At 46.4% G+C, this 22,502-nt stretch overlaps 1 protein-coding gene across 1 annotated transcript; it reads right to left on the bottom strand.

The window, feature by feature from the left end:
- Nucleotides 1-1,020: 1,020 nt before the first annotated feature.
- On the bottom strand, nt 1,021-22,064 carry TRPV2 (transient receptor potential cation channel subfamily V member 2). Its single transcript, XM_056865017.1, has 15 exons — nt 21,895-22,064; nt 21,191-21,324; nt 19,350-19,502; nt 17,621-17,761; nt 16,620-16,918; nt 15,468-15,644; nt 13,073-13,231; nt 10,246-10,341; nt 10,067-10,137; nt 9,096-9,261; nt 6,324-6,390; nt 5,115-5,426; nt 3,355-3,469; nt 2,699-2,793; nt 1,021-1,091 (listed from the first exon to the last, which is right to left on the bottom strand). Exons 1-15 carry the CDS (start codon nt 22,062-22,064, stop codon nt 1,021-1,023), a joined length of 2,226 nt encoding a protein of 741 aa, XP_056720995.1.
- Between the last annotated feature and the right edge of the window lie 438 nt (nt 22,065-22,502).

The following is a 22,502-nucleotide window of genomic DNA, read 5'->3' as shown; positions in this document are numbered from 1 at the left end:
AGATCTTTGTGCCATGGCAGCAGCTGCTGTCAAAGCTACTTCTTTAAAGTCAGCACCACCAATCACATCTCCAGTGGCCAATTAGAAGCCCTGCTGGGCAAAAGCCCCCAACTGGCCCCACCCACTTTCTAAAAACACTTGATTCACATTTATCCCATTGCTAAGCCCAAGAACTGGTTCAGGACCCCAGCTGCCATTCCAGGAGATGAAGGGAGAACCAGACCGGTGCTAGATAAATAACACAGAAGACAGGAAGGGTCCTGGGTGCTACCCTGTGGGCCCCAGGATGGAGCTACAGTCTCCCAACACCACTTTCTGAGACATGTAGGACTGCAGTAGAGCACCCCAGCCTGGAAAGGTGTCTAATAATGATTACACCGTTGAGAGAACAGTGTTTCGGGATGCCACCCTCCAGGTGGTAGCTGGAGATCTCGCGGGATTACACCTGATGTCCAGCTGACAGAGATCTGTTCACCGGGATAAAATGGCCACTTTGGAAGGTGGACTTTATGGCACTGAAGTCCCTCCCCTCCCTAAAACCCTGCCTTCCTCAGATTCCACCTCCAAAATCTCCAGGTATTTACCAACCCGAAGCTGGTAACCCTAGGTGCTGGATTTAATCTCAAGGGTTTGTTAAATTGAAATGACTATGTGAATCTGAAGGGTGCAGGCAGCCGAGGGACCTTGTGGCAGCCAGGAGGTAAGGAGAGACTGCATTTGGTTTGGAGATTAATTAACCAGATAACAGAGACTGTTGCTCTCTGTTGAAAAGGCCACTGAATTATATACGGTTTCTTGGAAAGGCTGGTCTACAGCACACAAACTCAAAGGCACAGATCCTAGCCATAAGCCCAGTCTCCGTGGCCTCTTCCACTGTCGTTTTTCTTTACATTGTTCCAACGGAGCTCAAATTTGGCCTAAGGATTTCAGCGCTGTAGCAGCAGTCAGGTTCGCCAAACGTTTTGGGTCTTCTTAACAGCTTCATCTTGTTCATTGGCTGAGGTGATGCGACAGCAGCTACTACTCTGGTGTGGATGCCGTGGTGGACGAAGCGGCCTTTGCCCGCAATACCCAGCTCCACAGACTCTTATCTGAAAAGGGAGACAGAAGAGGGTGTGAGGCATCTGTCGGAGTTTGGAGGGGGCAGCCAAGCAGTTTCACTGGTCTACGAGCAACACGTTCTCAAAGGAACCAGGCCAGAAGCAAACCTTGACAGGAACAAAATCCTTTCTTGCTTGGTATGTGCCAGAGTCTAACCAACCCATTCACAAGAAGTTCTTGTGACAGCTCTCTGATAAAACATCACCGCTCTGGGCTGGATCTTACCCTGTCTTCCCATTCCACTGAACAAAAGGTAGAAGCCTTTTTCCAGCCTACAGTTGCCAACCTCCAGGTAGAGCCTGGAGATCTCCCAGAATTACAACTAATCTCCAGACCACAAAAAAAGTTCCTCTAGAGAAAATGGCTGCTTTGGAGGGTGGAGTCTATGGCATTATATCCAACTGAGGTCCCTCTCCAAACCCTGCCCTCCCCTCCCCAAAATCTTCAGGAATTTCCCAACCTGGAATTGGCAACCCTGCCTAAGGAACCTTCTCCAACTTAAGTGGCTCTTCCATTAGAGGAAGAACAACTTAAGATGGAGGAAGGTTCCTTGAAGGACGGTTGGGACCACTCCATTATTAAGAACAACCCACTTCAAACATTTAAACTTACCTAAATAGCAAAACTTGAACTAAAAGCTGCAAGAATATAAGCAGCAGAGGCAAAAACAGCAATTTAAAAATTTAGGAGAGAAATGTAAAAGCCAAGGCAGCAACATCAACAAAATTCCAACAGAGTAAAATATTTACTGTACTTGAGAAGGCAAAAAAGAGAGAAAGGAATTACTTCAGTAATGTCTAGCTCCACATAAAATCCATTTTTGAAGGGTGGGGAAGGGGGGAACAATCAACCAAAAGTCTCGTGTAAAGTTTGGGGAAATAAATACCCTGCAGCCATCCAGTAGCAGACATTGACACTGCAGTCAAAGTGGAAAAAAGTACTAAGGGCCAAACTAGATATGTTCTTGGTAGGGTTGCCAGATCCCTTTTCACCACTGGTGGGAGGTTTTTGGGGTGGAGCCTGAGGAGGGCAGGGTTTGGGGACGGGAGGGACTTCAATGCCATAGAGTCCAATTGCTAAAGCAGCCATTTTATCCAGGTGAACTGATCTCTATCAGCTGGAGATCAGTTGTAATAGTGGGAGATCTCCATCTAGTACCTGGAGGTGGGCAACCCTAGCAGGACTGTCAGCAATCCTGTAGGATTTGGAATCTGAAAGCTGTCTCCCCTGGGATCAAAACTGGATTTCTTGGGATGAATGACTCTTTATCATAGGCAGCAAAAGTACATGTTCTATGATTATTTCTCCCATCTTTAAAAAAACAGGATATGGCCCCTGGACCAGGCACTTTAAAGAGAGCGACCAGCATGATCTTTCCTCTTTCCCCATGAGTTATTTTCTGGCCCAACTTTGCACACTCAGGCTGCTTAAACTGAGGAGGGAGCACGTTCCCTCAAAAAACAAACAGAGGAACATAACCACGGAAAGACACAGAATATTCAGTTGAGCCCTCATTCTAAGCAAGCAACACTGCCTGACGATGGATGGGTCCAAGGTGGATTTTGGAGCGGATGAGTGGGCGGCTGCAAGTTCTTACCTTGAAGCTCTATTCCAGAGTCCCCGGAGCTCCCAGGATCCTCACTGAGGACTCCTACCTCTTTCTCCCAGTTGGCCCAATTGATCTCTTCCACTCTAGAACACACAAACAAACACACGTATTATAATGTGCTGTCTAGAAAGCACAACCGAGCAGTAGGGTTGCCAGGTCCCTTTTTGCCATCGGCGGGAGGTTTTTGGGGCGGAGCCTGAGGAGGGTGGGGTTTGGGGAGGGGAGGTACTTCAATGCCATAGAGTCCACTTGCCAAAGTGGCCATTTTCTCCAGGTGAACTGATCTCTATTGGCTGGAGATCAGTTGTAATAGCAGGAGATCTCCAGCTAGTGCCTGGAGGCTGGCAACCCTACAGAGGTGTGCACTGATATACATGCCAGCCTCTCACCTGGGCCACCAGCTGAGGTAGGTTGCCAGCTCCAGGTTGGGAAATACCTGGAGATTTTGGAGGTGGAGCCTGAGGAGGGCGGGGTTTGGGGAGTGGAGGGACTTCAATGGGGTATAATGCCATAGAGTCCACCTTCCAAAGTGGCCATTTTCTCCAGGCGAACTGATCTCTGTCGTCTGGAGATCAGTTGTAATCCCAGGAGAACTCCAGCCACCACCTAAGCTGAGGTGAAGATGAACCTAGCAACGGACTTACCGGAAGACCCATCTTTTGTCTTTTTCTCCTGAGCCAACAGGCAACAAGCAGCCAGATCTCTGTGGCTTCTTCCAATACAAAAGCCAGTTTTTCTCTATCTCCAGGATAGTAACAGCTCTCTGAGAATACAGAATGTGGAAACATGAATTTTCACACTGGATAATTCCCTCCTTGGGCTCCTCAGACCTAGTGGGGGAGGGGAGTATGTTTTGCTTCTATATCCCTCCCCTGTGGAAGCAGCCTCTGGCCTGGGGGGGGGGGAGTCTTTGTTACACAGCCACCAGTAAGTACATCTGGCCAGGAGATACTGCAACTTGTGGAGACAGCAATGTCATTATTTTTTTATTTATTTGATTTATATCCCAGCATTCTCCCCAATAGGGACCAAAAGCGGTTTACATCATTCTCCTCTCCTCCATTTAAACCTCACAATGACCCTGTGAGGTAAGTTAGACTGAGAGTGTGTGACTGGCCCAAAGTCACCCAACAAGCGTCCGTGGCACAGTGGGGATTTGAACCTGAGTTCCCCAGATCCTAGTATAACACTTTCACCACTGAAGATCGGAAGAAGGGAGCTGTGGCTCACGAAAGCTCATAACCCTGCCAGAAATTTTGTTAGTCTTTAAGGTGCTACTGGACTCTTGCTCTTTTCTACTGATATTGACAGACTACATGAAGTAAATAAATATATATAACCAAAACAAGATTCAGAGTCCATCTATACATTACAAAGTCCTTGCGTTTGTCAGGGAACAACATGAGGACTTTATCACACATGAGGGTTTTGTGCCTCCCAGATGCCCACCAGTTTGCAACCACGGCAAAAGCAAGGAGAAGTTGCTCTATCCTTCCCACCGTTTTCATGTCCTTAAGCTGCCCCCCATAGACCCAACAATTAGCTCCATTGTGTAACTTACATGTAGCCATGTAAGTAATATGATTTTTGCAATGGAGCCAATAAGGGCGTCATGGGGCAGTTTGTGAATGTGCAGTGGGGGAGGGGGCTAAAGGCTGCTTCTCCCCGCATGCTGTAGCTGCAAACTGAAAAGAGACGGTGTGCATCTGAAGTGCACAAGACTCCTATTGCACATGTGATCCAAAACCTTCATATAATTCCCCAGACAACACGAAGACTTTGTAATGTGTAGATGGAGCCTAACATCTGATACAAAAGTTCCCTGGCGATTCTCAGGTGGATCTAGTTCCTGCATGGCAGAAGCCTGCCTAGCTGCTTTCAGCTCTTCCTCTGATACCCCTATGAAGGGCTGACTTCTGTCCTCCTGTTTTCCCCCCAGCTACGCCTTCAGACAAAGGTACAGAGAATGGCTACACCAATGACCTTTCAGCTCAGCTGGGCTTCTGTTTAGTAGAAGAAGAAGAGTTGGTTTTTATATGCCGACTTTCTCTACCACTTAAGGGAGACTCAAACCGGCTTACAATCACCTTCTCTTCCCCTCCCCACAATAGATACCCTGTGAGGTAGGTGAGGCTGAGAGAGCTCTAACAGAGCTGTAACATGCCCAAGGTTACCCAGCTGGCTTCGTGTGTAGGAGTGGGGAAACAAATCCAGTTCACCAGATTAGCATCCGCCGCTCATGTGGAGGAGTGGGGAATCAAACCCGGTTCTCCAGATCAGACTCCACCACTCCAACCACCGCTCTTAACCACTACACGACGCTGGCAGAGCACATGGCATATTGCTTGACCTCATGCTGGCTCGAATTAAGCTGGGCCCAGCAGAAGGGGCACTGGAGCTGGACTTGCCTGGAGCTTCCAGACACTTTGGCTGTATCCGGAGATCTTGTTGACTGTTTCGCTCATCAGGGCAATCAGCATGTTCAAAAGGAGGATGTACGTCAGGATCACAAAGAGGAGGAGGAGGAAGATCACAAAGTATCTGAATTTCATGTGCTCATGGAACTCCAGGTCCCCCATTCCAATAGTGAACTTGAAGAGTTGCAGAGAAGTCATAAACAGCCTGGTGAATACGGCTTGGGGTTTATCATCTTCTGAGGCAGGGGCAGAACTGTTCTGGGATGGCTGGAACCCCTCACTGGTGAGGGTGAAGAGGGCTGGAATGAAAAATGGAGAAGTCAAAAGCTCCCTTTGGAGAACCTTTGTATAAACTTTCTAATTTTAAAAGCTTCTCTGCCCCAGCTGTTTTTCTCTAGATATGCCCCCAGACATACTGGATGTAGATGGTGCTCTCTACAGCTCAGAAGAATACAAGAACTCTGACTGCTTGCAGGAGAGTCCATCGAATCCTGTTTCAAAGTACAGCAAACCAAGGTCCCTGCATTATCCGTGTTTTAAAGGAAAAAAGACATCGCCTTTAAAAATTCACCTTTTCCCTTTGGAATGCTCATTAAAGCAGAGACAGCCTGATTTCAATCAGAGAAACCGAGTGGGGTTTGAACAGTTAAATATCCTCTTCTCCGTTCTGTATAACCCTGATTCATATTATGGGTACATGTGCAAGCTACCTTTAAAAAGACTGATGAAGCTCCGAGATCTTCATCATGGTAACTTCTGACCCCAAGACTCTTGCTTACCCTGGAAGAGAGTACAGTTCCCCCCACACTCTTCCTGCCCATCATCCCTTGAACAAATGAAGCTTCCATAGACAGACCATCAGAATTGGGTCAGTATTCTCTACACCAACCATTGGCTCTCAAGGGTCTCAGATCAAAGTTGGGGACTGAGCCTAGGACCATTTACCGGCACGTAAAACAGATGCTCCGCCACTGAGCCACAGCCCCCATCTTGGACTCAAGGAACTAGCAAAGTTTCTTTTAGCTGCTATGAGGATTCGAGGAACCAAGCGTATACCCATCTGATAGTTGTCATGATTGATTGATTTTATTTACATAAACTATATTATTTTATCTGGATACTACTATATTTAACGATTGTAACTGTATTCCATATGCTATTAAAGATTGATATAGATATAGATTCAAGGAACTCACCTACTGCAAAGCCAAAAAGGAAGATCAGGTAGACCGACAGGAAACGCCGAAGGTCCCTCAGGATTGTCTGGAATGAAGAGCAGGAGGCAAATTATCCAGCTGACTATGGATAAGTGTAAGGTTGGCTTTAGCCACAAACTGCCTTGCAATGTCTATATTAGAAACCAGAGGGATACCCATTAGGAATCATGGAAGAGGGGAAATCCCATTTGCCCTCTGCAACAGCCTCACTCCCCCTGCTGTTTCCATTCCCTCATCCCCTCCTACACTTCCCCCATTGTTGCTGACTCTATTTGCCCATCCTCTTCCTGGTGTCTCTGTCTCTTCTTCCCCCGCCACATGCGTCTCCTAGCAGGCACTTGGCTCTCCATTCCCTAATTTACCTGAATCTCTTTCTTTCCCTCCCATCTCCCCACTGCCACTTACCCTATTGCCTGAGGGAATTGGGAATGTTTAGTCCATTCTCTTAAAGTATTTGAAAGGCTGTCACTTAGAAGGGGGCCAGGAGCTGTCCCTGTTGGCAGCAGAGGATGGGACTCATAATAATGGGTATAAATTATGGGCAGAAATGTACCGGCTGGACATTAGGAAACATTTTTTTACAGTAAGAGTGATTTAGCAGTGGGATTGGCTGCCTAAGGAGGTGGTGAGCTCCCCCTCACTGGCAGTCTTCAAGCATCGCTTGAACGAACACTTGTCAGGGATGCTCCAGGCTGATCCTGCACTGAGCAGGGGGTTGGACTAGATGGCCTCTATGGCCCTTCCATCTCTATGATTCTATCTCTTATCACTGTTCCTCTTCCCACAGTCTTCCTCCATTCCATCATGTCTGTCCCTCCCACCCACAATGCTGTTGTCCAGCACCACTGATTTAATATCAGGTACCATTTGGGTTGCTATAGCAACTCCAAATGCTGCCCAAACTTTTTTTAAAAAAATGTGATGTCTGTGTAGATTTGGGAGGTTTTAAAAAACCCTCCCCCCTTTTTTAGTTGTTATAATTTCTAGAAATGTGAGGATTCCCAAGGGTCTGAAGAAATCTGCACACTAACTCTGGGTGGCCCCATTGTGTGGATTTTTTGACCTGCCCAGTGAGGCCACACATGACTGGAATTTGTGAAAATTATTATTAGAAGCAGGGAGCTGTCTTTTCTTCGTGACAGACGTTATCCATGCATTTCAACAATTTACAAGCCAAGTGGACATTCAACAACTGGAATGGAAATGCCGTGAAAGGCCTGCAGAAGGAGCTGCCCTGGTTGAATTCCTCTCCCTCGGCCACCAACTCTGGAAGTTGCGTTTGTTCAGTCCAAGCTACACCGCTTTAAAAAAGGAACAGGCCATCCACAAGGGGGCGCTTGGAGAAGATGCTTCCCCAGAAATATACAGTCCTATCAACCAAAACGTCCTGAGATGAAAACAAGAGGCAAACACCTGATATTCTCATCTATAGGATCCTCCTGACACTACTGGTTGGCCACTCTGTGAGACAGGATGCTGGGCTAGACAGACCACTGGTTTGAGCCAGGAGGGGCTCTTTTTATCTTCTTACATAAGAATGAGAAACCATTATCATCTTGTGGTGGTATTTCCCCCTAAATTAGGACTGCATAAGCTCGCTGCTGGAAAGGAAGTTACCCCAGCCTATCCCAGAGGAGATTAAGGCCTAAAACGCATGGTCACTTAGCCCAGTTCCAGCCCAGTTCCATCCCCGTTCCACCCAGGATCAAATGAACCCGCATTACCTGGAACGAGAAGGGACTAAACTGTGTGCAAATGGATCCATGTAAACAGAAAATGCGGGTTCCTACTGAGTAAGCCCTCCCCCACCCCACCTCAGCTCCTGGTGATTGGTCCTTTCGAATTGACTAATGGAGGCTTCCCCCACCCCGCTTGTAATTTTAAAAGCATTTTAAGAACTAAAAAACAAAAAACGGAGCTACCTGAAAGAAGGGGGGGAATGCAATCCTTCTTTTTCTCAAAAAAGCTCCAAAGTAGCAGCAGGCAGGAAATAAGGTCCCGTCCGTTTGCGAAGATTTGATCCTGGGTGAAACTGGGAGGGAACGGGGCTGGAACGGGGCTGGAACTGGGTTAAGCGACCATGGTTTTAGGCCTAAGAGAAGGAACAGTTGAGATGTGGATGGTGCGTCTGTGTGTATAAAACAGGGATGCCAGTTTCCAGGTGGGGCTTGGAGCTCTCCGGGAAGTACAGCCAATTTACAGAGATCGGTTCCCCTAGAGGAAATGGCAAAACTGTAGGATGAACTCTGTGGCATCTAACCCACTGAGTTTCCTTCCCTCCCAAGCTCTGTCCCTCACCAGGCACCATCCCCAAATCTCCAGGTATTTCCCAAGTCAGAGTTAGCAACCCTGCTATAAAAGACAAGGGCCTCTGTTTGCACTGGAGCTATACAGGGTAGGGAGGGATTTCACCTTCCAACCTCCACTTGGATTTGTCAACTGAAACTGGGCTCACCACACTTTGTTTATTAGCATTTTAAAGTGGAAAAGAGATGTTTTTAAGGACATGTCTCCCCCCCCCCTTTAAAATTCTAATGGCAGGGTAGGGTGGTTGACTTGGATTAGGGAAACTGAGTGGAAGTTGAAGGGTTAATCTCCCTCTCTGTTCTCTACATGACCCCAATGAAAACTGAGGCTGCCCAAGCTTGTAGTTTGCATTTTGTAGACAAAGCGTAGTTCCACACAGGAAGTTTTCCCCTCGTGGAAAGCAGGAAGTACCCAGATTAAAGGGGGTGGTTCTTTCACACCCACCTTCTGTATCATGACACTGTAGATCCCTGTCAGTTGGAATCCTCGGGTGTAATACAGCAAGTTCATCCAGCCCAGCAGCAGGGAAAAAACCATCAAAGGCACATATTCTTCCATCCCCACAAAGTACATTGGCACTGCGATCAACAGCATGAGTGACTGCACCAACCTGCAAAAGACCAGGAGGAAGAAAGCGTCACATGCCGCCCAGGATGTACCAGAGTTTCACAAGAAAGCTAGAGAGGCATTTTTCCACAGGGCTACAGGAAGCATGCCCATCTTGCCATGGAGTTCTACGGTCCATCCTTCTGTTCCATCTCACTCCAAATTAAAACAATAGTGTGCAATAAAAATATTGCCATCCTGTTTGTTTTTGCTAAAACTATTACAGGTGCTAAATATAGAGTCATTTCTTTTTACATATTGCTGGGTTTCGAGAGACTGACACAGGAAAGTCGCTATTAAGCTTGGAAAGAATGTCACCAATGCCCCACTAACACCTGCCCCACACCCCCAAGGAATCTGTGGCCACTGCAAAAATCCTTCTGTTTCCCTTATTTCAATCCCTAACCTGGGATGGAGGCCTCTTCAACCAAAAAGATACTAGCGAAGAAGAGTTGGTTTTTATATGCCGACTTTCTCTACCACTTAAGGGAGACTCAAACCGGCTTACAATCACCTTCCCTTCCCCACCCCACAACAGACACCCTGTGAGGTAGGTGGGGCTGAGAGAGCTCTAACAGAGCTGTAACTTGCCTAAGGTCACCCTGCTGGCTTCCTGTGGAGGAGTGGGGAAACAAATCTAGTTCACCAGATTAGCCTCTGCCGCTCATGTGGAGGAGTGGGGAATCAAACCCGGTTCTCCAGATCAGAGTCCACCGCTCCAAACCACCGCTCTTAACCACTACGCCACTCTGGCTCCCCCAGGACTGCCTGTTCCTCCCCCCCACCCACAATCCCCAGTCCCAACGTACAATAAAACCTGAATACAGTCATCTGAGAGCAGACGTTTCAAGGACAGGCGCCTCCTCCACAAGTAAAGAGTCTAAACAAATGAACAGGGGCAGTAAGTTAGAAGAAAAGGAGGGTGAAGGGCTAATTCACAGCAATAGAACAAATTGTGTTGGCAGGAGGGAGAGGAGGGCATCCTTACCTGAGCAATGAGAAGATAAATGGTACCCACTAAAACAATGGCCTGGCCAAACACCCTTAACGTATCTCCTGCTGCATAATTCCTCGGAATTACAGACTGTGAAGGAAGGGAGAAAACCAACATAGGTGAAAAACACCCAGACTCTCTCACATGAACACATGAAGCTGCCTTATACTGAATCAGACCCTTGGTCCACCAAAGTCAGTATTGTCTACTGTAAAGTCAGTATTGTCTGCTCAGACTGGCAGCAGCTCTCCAGGGTCTCAGGCAAAGGTCTTTCACATCACCTACTGGCCTAGCCCCTTTAACTGGAGATGTTGGGGATTGAACCTGGGACCCTCTGCGTGCCAAGCAGATGCTCTACCACTGAGCCACAGCCCCTCCCTCTCTGCTGTCTTCTCTTTGCTACATCCACAAGAACAGAAGGTTATTCAGGCTTTTTACAAAGGTTGTCCCTAAAATTAGGCAGGGCACCAGATTTTGGGGTAACATTAAAGGGCAGCACTATATGCACATATATGCTCCACATGTGCAGATGCCTAGCAGCATTTCTTTACAAAAGCAAGCCTATCATGTCTCAGGATGCTGGCTTTTCCTCTCTTCCCAGGATGAATGCTGATGCCTTTTGTAAACCGAGAACAAAGTACAGTGGCACAAAATATCTCGGCAGCCTGGCCCAGGCTCCACTGTTAATTTAATTTATGACTCTGTTTTACCTAAATGGAGTGCATCTGTCAGTCAGTCAGTCTTTATTACAAGTCATAAAGAGCAGAACAAACAATGTCAATTAATTACCTAAAATCATGTCTCTTTATATATCATTCATCCTAGGACATCAGGCAATGAAAATCATACGCAGGACATTATCTCAGCCTGTGTTTTCATAGCAGAGGACAAAAACATAGCTGCTTGGTACACTAGCCAATACAATTTAAGAATCTTCTGCTCAGAAAAACATTTTTTATCAACCAAGTAAATCAAGGTGTGCTTAATTCTAAAATCTACAGTGAAATAATACTTGAGGACAGGGACAAAATCTACAGTTAGCTGGATTATTTTGATATGGAGTGTGTCAGGAATACAGATGTGTCTGCCTGAGGCATACAGATGTGTTCTGCTGTCCCTGTGCCTTACTTAGACCAATTTACCTTCCCAGTACTTGAGGCTCATTAACAAGTATCACGGGCAAAATAAAGGTTGCCAGCTCCGGATTGGGAAATATCTGGAGATTTTGGGAGTGGAGCCTGAAGAGGGTGGGGTTTGGGGAGGGACTTCAATGGGTTATTCTGCCATAGAGTCCACCTTCTAAAGTGGCCATTTTCTCCAGGTTAACTGATCTCTTGCCTGGAGATCAGTTGTAATAGCAGAAGGTCTCCATCCACCACCTGGAGGTTGGCAACCTTAGGCAAAAGGCCCCAGCGTCCTTGGTTAAAAACTACCACTCAGGGGAGCTGGGAAAGATTCATGCCTGAGACCTGGGAGTCCTACTATCCGACAGAGCAAAGACTACTAGGCTAGGACAGACTAGTAGTGCTCATGAGGACTTTAATATTACGAATATAAGAATCTGCCCTTTTTCATGTTTGGGGGGGGGGTTAGGGTTGTCATTTTGATTCTTCTCACTTGTGCCGTTCCTGTGGGTGTGTTCCTGATTCCTGTGTTTCTTTATGACATTTCTATAAAAAAATTATTTAATTTATTTAATTTACCGGTATACATTAAATGCCATTTATACACAACTTAAGCAACCATCATTTCACTGGTAATTCTTCTCTTGAATATTGTATGATCGAGAGAAAAGATGACTGCCATTTTGGCCTGAGCGAGGAGAACCCATATGAGAAAATAGGACTTGCAGTGTGAAACAATGTCATCATGAACATCCCTAATTGTTTACAGAACGAAATAATTGCCACACTCATACACACACGTATGTCCCAAAGCTGACGTGGTGTGGTAGGTAAAGTATCAGTCTAGGACGGGTCCCCCCACATGGTGCCCACAAATAACTTTTTTGGTCCCCGCCTAGTGTTTTTAGGTCATGGGTGGGGCAAGGTAGGGCTTTTGCCCAGCAAGGCTTCTGACTGGCTGTGCAGATTTTAAAAATATTGCTTTGGCAGCAGCTGCCAGCACAGCACAAGGATCTATTCTATGCTGTGTTACTGAAGTTAAGCTGTGGCAATCGTTTTGTGGCTCGCGCCTTCTCCCGCGGCAGCCATTGTGTGGCAGCCATTTTGTTGCTGCGCCCACTATGCCATGTCACTATTCCAAATGTGCCCACAGTCTCAAAACGGGGTTTGGAGATGGGAAGGGACTTCAATGCATAGAGTCAAATTGCCAAAGCGGCCATTTTCTCCAGGGGAACTGATTTCTATTGGCTGGAGATCAGTTGTAATAGCGGCAGATTTCCAGCCACCACCTGGAGATTAGCAACCGTATTGCTGGGTGACCTGGGGCCCATCACAGTCTCTCACTCAGCCTGACCTACTTCAGAGGGGTGCTGTTGTGAGGATAAGGGTGCAGCAGCGGAGAATGCTGTGTTAATAGGGTTGCCAACTGCCAGGTAGTAGCAGGAGATCTCCTGCTAATTCAACTGATCTCCAGCCGATCGAGATCAGTTCACCTGGAGAAAAACGGCCGCTTTGGCAATTGGACTCTATGGCATTTAAGCCCCTCCCCTCCCCAAACCCCGCCCTCCTCAGGCTCCACCCCAGAAATCTCCCGCTGGTGGTGAAGAGGGACCTGGCAACCCTATGTGTTAAGCCCCTTTGGGTCCCCAGTAGGGAGAAAAGCAGAATAACAAATAAATAAATAAAATTAGCCACACCTTGCCATCAATGGCCTGGTAGCAAACAACAGCTGTGAAGACGCCCATGAATATCGCATGGGTCAAAAAGCTTAGATGAAATCTCAGGGCAGCAAAGGAGTCCCATTTGCACTGGAGCAGTTTGTTCAACGGTTCCAAAACCACCATTTTGTACCGATTCTGTGTTCATGAGAAAGAAAAACAGCACACTGGTAAAAATATACACCCGTGAAGCTTCTCTTCTTACAGCCCACATACATTACAATATAAATCTCTAATGAACCCTAGAAACTAGCGCTTCATTCTTGTATCCAGATAATTTCAGAAGGTAGCTGTGTGTATCTGACAAAGGGAGCTCGGACTCCCAAAACCTTATACCCCAAGTCTTGTTGTTGAACTCTAAGGTGAAAGTGGACTCAAATCTAGCTATCCATGTATCCAGAATTCTTTATCAGAGGTCTTCCTCAGAACAATTTTAGCTCGTCTCACCCACACTTCACATTTCTTTTAAAAAGGACGCCCTAAGCATTCCTTTCTTGCCTACCCCCCAGGGAAGAAATTCTCCCAGGGAAAAAGATTTATCTCAGAGGAGAGGATTTCTCTCAGAGAAGAAGAGTGGCTTCTTTTAAATGAAATTCAAGGCAGAGACACATCTCTGGTCCATCATCATGGCTGATCTCTTGCATTTCTCTCTGTCAGGGCTACTAGTTGCATGCACACACATTAATATGGCATTGAAGAGCCTGCTTATTGCTGTGGGCGGGAGGGGAGAAGTGGCCATTGACTTCCATTCCCTCCCGCTGCAGTCCTCCCTGCCTCCTGTGCCAATGCTTGCCAGCACATTTTTGCCTCTGTCTGGCTAGTAGCATATGCTGTCTCTAGCTGTGAAGTGGTGGTGGAGAAAAGTCTGTGGGGCTGCCTGCCTCTCTACCAGTGTGTATAAGCAAAACATTTGCCTCTGTGCCTAGCAGAACAGCAAGCAAAAAGGAGCAACTGCATTTTTCACATGGAGTGCAATGAAAACCCTCCCTCTTAAAGCTGGTGATGGATTTCAATAGCACAAATTTATCAGCACAGTCATGAGGCTGCCTTATACTGAATCAGACCCTTGGTCAATCAAAGTCAGAATTGTCTACTCAGACTGGCAGCAGCTCTCCAGGGTCTCAGGCGGAGGTCTTTCACATCACCTACATGCCTGGTCCCTTTAACTGGAAATGCCAGGGATTGAATCTGGGACCTTCTGCATGCCAAGCAGATGCTCTACCACTGAGCCACAGCCCCTCCTCTCTGGTGGCATGATCTGCATATAACTCTGATAAGTTGGTAAATGTCCCTATAAGTTGAATATCTCAAGAGAGGTCATGACTCAAATTCTCCCTGCCCCTCTCCCCGCTGCAGGACTTTCTTGAACTCTAGACAACCACACATTAGAACAATAGTCAAATCCAAACGCTTCCTAATATTATAGCTGTCATCAATATTCCCATTTGTATTAGCTATAATAATGATATTAAAGAACAGTGTGTATTTAGTTCAGGTTTTGACTAGTTACCATCCAATTGCATATTGCCAATCATGTCTATCTTATGCAAGGACCATTTTCAATCAGAACTATGTTTTTTTCTTTTTTTGTGTAGCGTTGCTACCAAATCTTGTTGTTCCACCATTTGGACTCCAGAGTCCCCTGTCATGATTCTGCTTGCTGGTTGTGTGAAACAAACCAGTGAGTATTTTCCCAATTAAATATTTCACTATATTTTTATCGATCATCTACAAAGGCTATGAAAATGCCATGAAAAAGGCAAATGAATCCGTAAGCACCAGCAACAAACATGAACAAAATATTGTCGAAGGCTTTCACGGTCAGAGTTCATTGGTTCTTGTAGGTTATCCGGGTTGTGTAACCGTGGTCTTGGAATTTTCTTTCCTGACGTTTCGCCAGCAACTGTGGCAGGCATCTTCAGAGTAGTAACACTGAAGGACAGTGTCTCTCAGTGTCAAGGGTGTAGGAAGAGTAATATATAGTCAGAAAGGGTTGGGTTTGAGCTGAGTATTGTCCTGCAAAAGTATTGTCCTGTAAGTATCAAGATAATCATATTAACATACCATACCCTCATTAGCACATTATCTTGATACTTACAGGACAATACTTTTGCAGGACAATACTCAGCTCAAACCCAACCCTTTCTGACTATATATTACTCTTCCTACACCCTTGACACTGAGAGACACTGTCCTTCAGTGTTACTACTCTGAAGATGCCTGCCACAGTTGCTGGCGAAACGTCAGGAAAGAAAATTCCAAGACCACGGTTACACAACCCGGATAACCTACAAGAACCAAACATGAACAACATTAAAAGGCAGCATACAAACATAGAAAAGGGAGCGTTTGTACAACCTTACTTCCAACTCACCGGAGTGTCACTGCTGTAGGCCAGGATTTCTAGCACAGAGTTTTTCTCATAGCTATCGATGGAGGATAAGTCATACAAAGACACATGGACCGGTCCATAGGTCCATTCGGTGAACTTGCGAGATAAGTGCTTAAACTTGGGATCTTTGATCTCTCGCTGAAGAATGTGCTTGAAAATCTATGAAAAACAGAAGTGATCTCTTTGGGCCTTGTTTTCCAATATGGTGATTGGCCATAGTGTAGTTTGAGACTCAGCTACAAACCAGAAAGCTTCCAGTTTGTATCCTGCCTCTGTATGAGTTACTAGGTGGCCATAGGACAATCACACTTTGCCTCAGCTCTGGCCACCAGTTGTTGTTTTTAATGTTTGATACCATGAACACATGAAGCTGCCTTATACTGAATCAGAACCTTGGTCCATCAAAGTCAGTATTGTCTACTCAGACCAGCAGCGGGTCTCCAGGGTCTCAGGCAGAGGTCTTTTACATTACCTACTTGCCTAGTCCATTTAACTGGAGATGCCGGGGATTGAAACTAGGACCTTCTGCATGACAAACAGATGCAGGAGAGCCAGCGTGGTGTAGTGGGTAAGAGTGGTGGATTGGAGCGGTGGAGTCTGATCTGGAGAACTGGGTTTGATTCCCCACTCCTCCACATGAGTGGAAGAGGCTAATCTGGTGAACTGTATTTGTTTCCCCATTCCTACACAGGAAGCTAGCTGGGTGACCTCGGGCAAGTCATTCTCTCTCAGCCTCACCCACCTCACAGGGTGTCTGTTGTGGGGAAGGGAAGGGAAGGCGATTGTAAGCCGGTTTGATTCTGCCTTAAGTGGTAGAGAAAGTCGGCATATAAAAACCAACTCTTCGTCTTCTACTACTGAACCACGGCCCCTCCTTTTTGTCAACTGAGAAAGGCTGTATGCTTGTTCATTAATAACAATCCCAAGATGGCTATCAATCAATTATAATTTAAAAGGGTTTTTAAAAAATCAAAAGTACAAAAAAGTCAGATTGAAAGGACCACAAGACCAGGAATAAAATTATATAAAAACCAACAATTATAGCAAAATTTAGAAAAAGAAACTTTAAAATTAGCTCCAGTTAAAATCAGCCTGTTGGAACAAAGCCACAAACAGGAGAATATGTTGGTGTACCTCTACTTTGCCAGTTTTGGCCGCCAATTTCAAGGGAGTTAACCCTTGGTTGTTCTCTATTTCCTCTAGTTTCAGTAGCGGATCCAGCTTGCAACCTTCCATTAGGATCTCATCATACATCCTGATGACGACCTCTGTATTCTTCTCCGTATCATTGGCCACCATCACTAAAGCATGGAGGACTGTGTTGCCCAAAGAATCTCTTGCTGACAGGCTTGCCTTCTGTTGGGGGTTGTCCAGAAGGTACTGCACCACTTCCATCTGATTGGTACAAGCTGCCAAGGACAGGGGGAGCTCACCTTTAGGCAGAAAGAGAAATTAAAGCTAGCCTAGCGAATGAGAAATGACTTCAGGCTAGGAATGCTACCAAGGTTCTTGGCCCTATGATTTTGACTCGAAATTTCCAAGCCAGTTTCTGACAGGGGATCTTCCCCCAACCACACAAATAAAATTCCATAGCAATATTGTTAAATGGCTCTGCCCTGGATGGCCCAGGTGAGCCCAATCTCATCAGATCTTGGAAGCTAAGCAGGGTGGCCCTAATTAGTAGTTAGATGGGACACCACCAAGGGAGTCCAGAGTAGCTTTCTTTACTTTAATGATACTGCTCACACAGCCAATTCGTCTCTGAACAGTGTCACAGAGTAGCTATGCAGAGGCAGGCGATGGCAAACCACCTCTGAACGTCTCTTGCCTTGAAAACCCTACCAGGGGTCGCCATAAATTGGCTGCAACTTGACAGCACTTTCCACCACCATTGTTAAGATAAATACCGGCTTTGGTGGCTACTGCGTAAAAAAATTCCACAAGAAAAAGAAACAGATTAGGAATATCAGCAATTAAAATGGGCAAAACAATTTCTTTTACAACATGTGAGCACAAATAAACATGAGAAGAACCTATTTGCGCATCCTCTATTCAGGGGTCACTAACAAACAAAGAAATCTCTCTCCTCATTAAGGATCTCTGAAAGCAGACCTGGGGTTATATTGCCAACGTACCAAAATAGAAGCACACCCCTTTCTTCTTCATCTGGAAGAACTCTCCTGAGGCCCTGGCGAAGACATTGGCGCCGTTCTCTACCAGGAGCTTCACTAAATCTAAATTCCTCTTCTCAATGGCAATATGCAGTGCTGTGTTGCCTGGGGAAAGAAGGTTCACACAAGAAATGCATCTCCAGCTTCTGATGTGGGACTAACATCCAGAGCTGCACTACCTTTCCTCAATTGCAAAACAGAGCGACCGAGGAAGATTTTAAAAAGCATGTGACTAGTAACAGATGCCAGGTTTGATTAAGCAATGTGCCACTTGATAAGCAGGGATTTGTTTTTAAAACACGTTTTTTCTCCTTTATGTGCATGTAATGTAATAAAACTGTTCCCACCACTTATATGACCAGGGCCGGCATCAGCATACCATCAGGTGGGGGATCTGGCAGGGCCCAGGGAATCTGGCAGGGCCCACTGCCACCAGCCCCCACCTGCACTCCCTCTGCTACCTGCCTGCATGCCCTCTCATTGCCCACTTGCTTGCAAGCACTCCATCTCTTGTGCTCCTAGAAGAAGAGTTGGTTTTGATATGCTGATTTTCTCTTACCTTTTAAGGAGAATCAAACCAGCTTATAAACTCCTTCCCTTCCCACAACTGTCACACCTTCTGAGGTTGGTGAGCCTGAGAGTTCGAAGATAACTGTGACTAGCCCAAGGTCATGTAGATTCATGTGGAGGAGGGGGGAAATCAAACCCAGTTCTCCAGATTAGAGTCTGCTGCTCTTAACTACTACACTACGCTGGCTCTCAACAGTGCTAGGGAAGAATGTTTGAATAATGATGGTCACAGCAGTGGCACACCCAGCCGTACACACCTCCCAGTTCCATTGAGGAAAAGGCAAGCATATGGCTGCGGGAGAGGTCATGAGTAGGCAAGGGCAGGCTGGGGGGGTACATGGGTGGGGCCAGAAAGGGAAGTGTGAGTGGGGGTCCAGGTGGTGAGCATAGGAGGGGGAGCTCAGCAATCTCTGCCCAGGACCCAGCAAAACCCTGGATATGACATATATGCTGACACCACTCATTTCAACTTGAATTACTCAGACAAGCAATCTGGGATTCCCCCCCCCCTGTGATCTATATGCCATTATGCCAAATATCATACAATGGGGACCTGCCCCTCAGAATACCTTGTGGACCCTGTAGTACTGCACTGGAAGGCTACCTTTCAGGAGGTCAGTCTAGATGTTCTCAGGAGGTACAGAGTGGTGGCAGCAGGTAACCAGGGTACTTTCCAGGGAGCCCTTGGTCTAAGGGAGGTTCCCAGCAAGGAAACGCACCATTTGCCCCTTCCTACCATAACTCCCTGATTGGATGGAAAGGTGACATAATTTTTAAATAAATAAATAAATAATCATCATCCAACTTGGTCAAACAAGAATGCTCACATTTTGAACTAATAAACAACCATAAAACCAACAGGCAATGAAAAGGGTGATGTTGGTCCATAGCCCTAGTGCTGATGGAGGGGTGGGCAGCAATTTGAAATCCCTCTCCCTCTCTTCTATGCTGCAGACACTGTGGACCTAAAAAACCAACTCACCCACTTGATTGGAAACAGGCCATTAAGTTCTATGGAATAAACCATGGTCGGATTTATCAACAGGATATGTCCTTTTGGCCTTTGCTCATCTGTAGTACATTCTGCCCTGGATGGGCAGAGGCATCATTTAGGAACACTTACCTTGGTAGTACCTGTCAGTGCAAGAAGCATTGACCAGAGGGTTCGGATTCCCACTCTCCCGGTCTATCTTCAACAGCAAGGAGATGGTGGGGTTCGTCCCATCTTTTAAATTCAGCAGGGCCTTCATTAGGCAAGTCTTCCCTGTTTTTCCATCTGGAAGAGAAGAATTTGCACTTAGCTGCACCATCTCCTGTCGGTTGTGCTTCTGTGGTGATATCTACCTAACTCTATGGATATGTGGCATTTCGTATCTAGGAAGAATGTGATAGCTTCCCTCCCCCACCCCACCCCGCCATTTCAAGAAAATATAGTTCTGGAAGGACAGATATTGCGTCAAGGATATGGTGCATAATGTAATAACACCTTAGAAGAAATAAACAAATCAGGAATGCCACCAGCCCATCTGGGCAAAATGAAAATGCTCACAACAACATAAAAAAACACACACAGAGAAAGGGGAGAACAGATTTGTAAATCTTAAAAGCCATGAATGCGTAGGTTCTGTCCATGTGGTTGGGAATGCTGATATTCCAGTATCCCTAATCACAAGGGAGAGACCAACATAAGCAGTTTGTACCCTTATGTTGTAAGATGTTATCTTGTACTCTACCGAAAATGCAGAGGCGGGAAGTTAGTCCAGTGGGTACGATTCTATTGTCTCTCAGCCTCACCAGTAATAGGGTGCCTTGCAAGCTCAAGGCCTTTGTTTTAACCATTCTCATCTTTGCTTAATAAGGGCCTTGAGTATCAAGGCAGAGGATCTGGGGACCCAATGCCACTCAGAGCAGAGAATGAATTTGTAATTTCCAGGCTATGTGCCACAATCAAACTGATAGTCTGCCATAGGGGATTGAATCATCCTTGGCTCATGACAGCTCAAAGCACCTAACCACCAAAAAAGGTTGTCCGCTATGTCCACTGGATAAGTCCTTGGCCTGGGCTTGCTTCCTTCCAATCAGCAACAGATGGAGCGGGTACTTCTGTGGTATCTGTATTTTGGCACACAGAAACAGGTCGTTTATGCATGGGAGTTTTACCTGAGGTTCAATGCTCGCTGAACCCACACTTTCCTGTTGGGAATCTATGCACCAGCAGTCTCCAAGCTCAAATCAAAAAACATTTGAGTCCCTGCCCCTTGAAATGCTGCTTTGTAATTGGCTGCAGTGCTTACTGTGAGAGAAAAATCCCGTGTCCCCCCACCACCACAGAAACCCAATTGCCGCATAAAAAAGCATTTTAAAAAACGGAGCTTTCTAAAAGGAATGGGGGGGGACCCAAACCTTGTTTCTAAAATCCTTTCTTCTGCTCAGAAAGAACTCAGAGGAAGCAGGAAGCATTTGAAACCCCGCCTCTTTACACGCTGTTTTGTAATTGGCTTTAGTTCTTTCTGTGAGAGAAACCAAGCTTCTGTGTCCTGCACTTTGCCTTATGAATGGGGAGTTCACCTGGGCTGAGCTCAGGGAAGATGGAAGAATCCGGTTAATAGAGGAATGGGAAGTCCTGGGATTTGCAAGGGCTGGCCGCGAGGTCATCTCTAATGGACGGAAAACTCATGCATAACTAAGGAACAACCGAGACAGATGGAGGCAAACGCAAGTGAAAGTACCCATGCATAAACGACCACAGACAAACAAACCCCTTTGGCTGTCCTGAGCCTATTCTTAAACTGACAAAAATATGACCCTCTCCAGGCAATGGCAAACCACCTCTGGACGTCTCCTGTCTTGAAAACCCTATGGGGTCACCATAAGTCAGCTGTGACTTGGGGGCACACATACACTCACACATACAAGACTACACTGTTGTGTTCTACTTTTGGGCAGGGAAATGCACGCGTCTACCTCTGTATTCAGAGTTGGAGAGAAATTTATGGTTTCTTTGCAAGTATTCAGCCAAGCCTTCCAGCTCCTCAGGTCTGCCCCTTGTGACGGCAGCAAAGATACGGTCTCTATTAAAGGGGTTTGGATCCTTTGGACTGCGGAAGAAAAGCAACGTTACTTATTCCAGTAATTACAGGAGTTTGGGGATCCAGTTTGGAGATCTGGGATCAGGGAACTTGGGCCAGCAGGCTGGAGGGCAGGGTTTGGGAAGTGGAGGGACTCCAGTGGGGTATAATTCCATAGAGTCCACCTTCCAAAGTGGCCATTTTCTACAGATGAACTGATCCCTGTCATTTGGAGATCAGCTGTAATCCTAGGAGATCTCCAGCCCCCACCTGGAGGTTGGCAGCCCTATATCCAGGTGCTTCACTGAGCAGTCCATAACAAGATGTTATCCTTGGACAAGTAAAGCATTTGTTATGCTGCAGGACTTCACACCCTCAGGGAAAGCTGCCCACTGAATCTCTGCATGAGTCACTATTCTGGGCCTTCTTGCTTCCTGTCAGGAGGCATACCCCGGACAGTGATTTACACAGAAACAAAGGACATGGGCACTTCTAAGGGAGCTAATAACAACTTGTGGGATGTAAGTTTGCCTTCCATTTTAATCCCCTAAAGCAGTGTGTCAGTTATCAGAAATTTGAGGAGAGTGGCAGACTGCTTACCTCACATTTTTACCCCAATCTTTTCTTATCATGATCTTTGGGGCAGGCTGCCTCTCCTTCTGGAAAGGGGTGTCCAGAGGTCGCAACTCATCTTCCCCATCATCTGTCTGATTCCTGGCTGCCTCTGATTCCTCAGTGACACTGTCAGCAACCTCTAACAATGGCAACATCGTCCGATTGGAGGCGCTGCCAGTGGGATGGAGAGAAAGTGCCATGAGAAGAATTCATTAGTTGCAGCAAGTAGATTGAACATGACCTCAGGACGCTCATAATGGAATGTGAATCTTGGGTTTTGGCTGACAATGCAGAACAGTAACTAAGTTTCTGGCTCTCGTGATCAGGGAGAAACGTCTGGGAATGTGTCTGGCACATCCACTGGCCAAGAGAATGGAAATTTTGAGAAGTCTATTGTGGAAGTGCATTTGCCATGGGGTATGCTGTCCTGAGCCCTGACCTGGATGGCCCAGGCTAGCCTGATCTCATCAGATCTCAGAAGCTAAGCAGGGTCAGCCCTGGTTAGTATTTGGATGGGAGACCACTAAGGAAGTCCAGGGTTGCTATACAGAGGAAGGCACTGGCAAACCACCTCTGTTAGTCTCTTGCCTTGA

This window comes from Euleptes europaea, chromosome 19 (assembly GCF_029931775.1).
Source record: "Euleptes europaea isolate rEulEur1 chromosome 19, rEulEur1.hap1, whole genome shotgun sequence".
NCBI classification, from domain to species: Eukaryota; Metazoa; Chordata; class Lepidosauria; order Squamata; family Sphaerodactylidae; genus Euleptes; species Euleptes europaea.
This window is presented reverse-complemented; position numbering and strand designations above follow the sequence as displayed.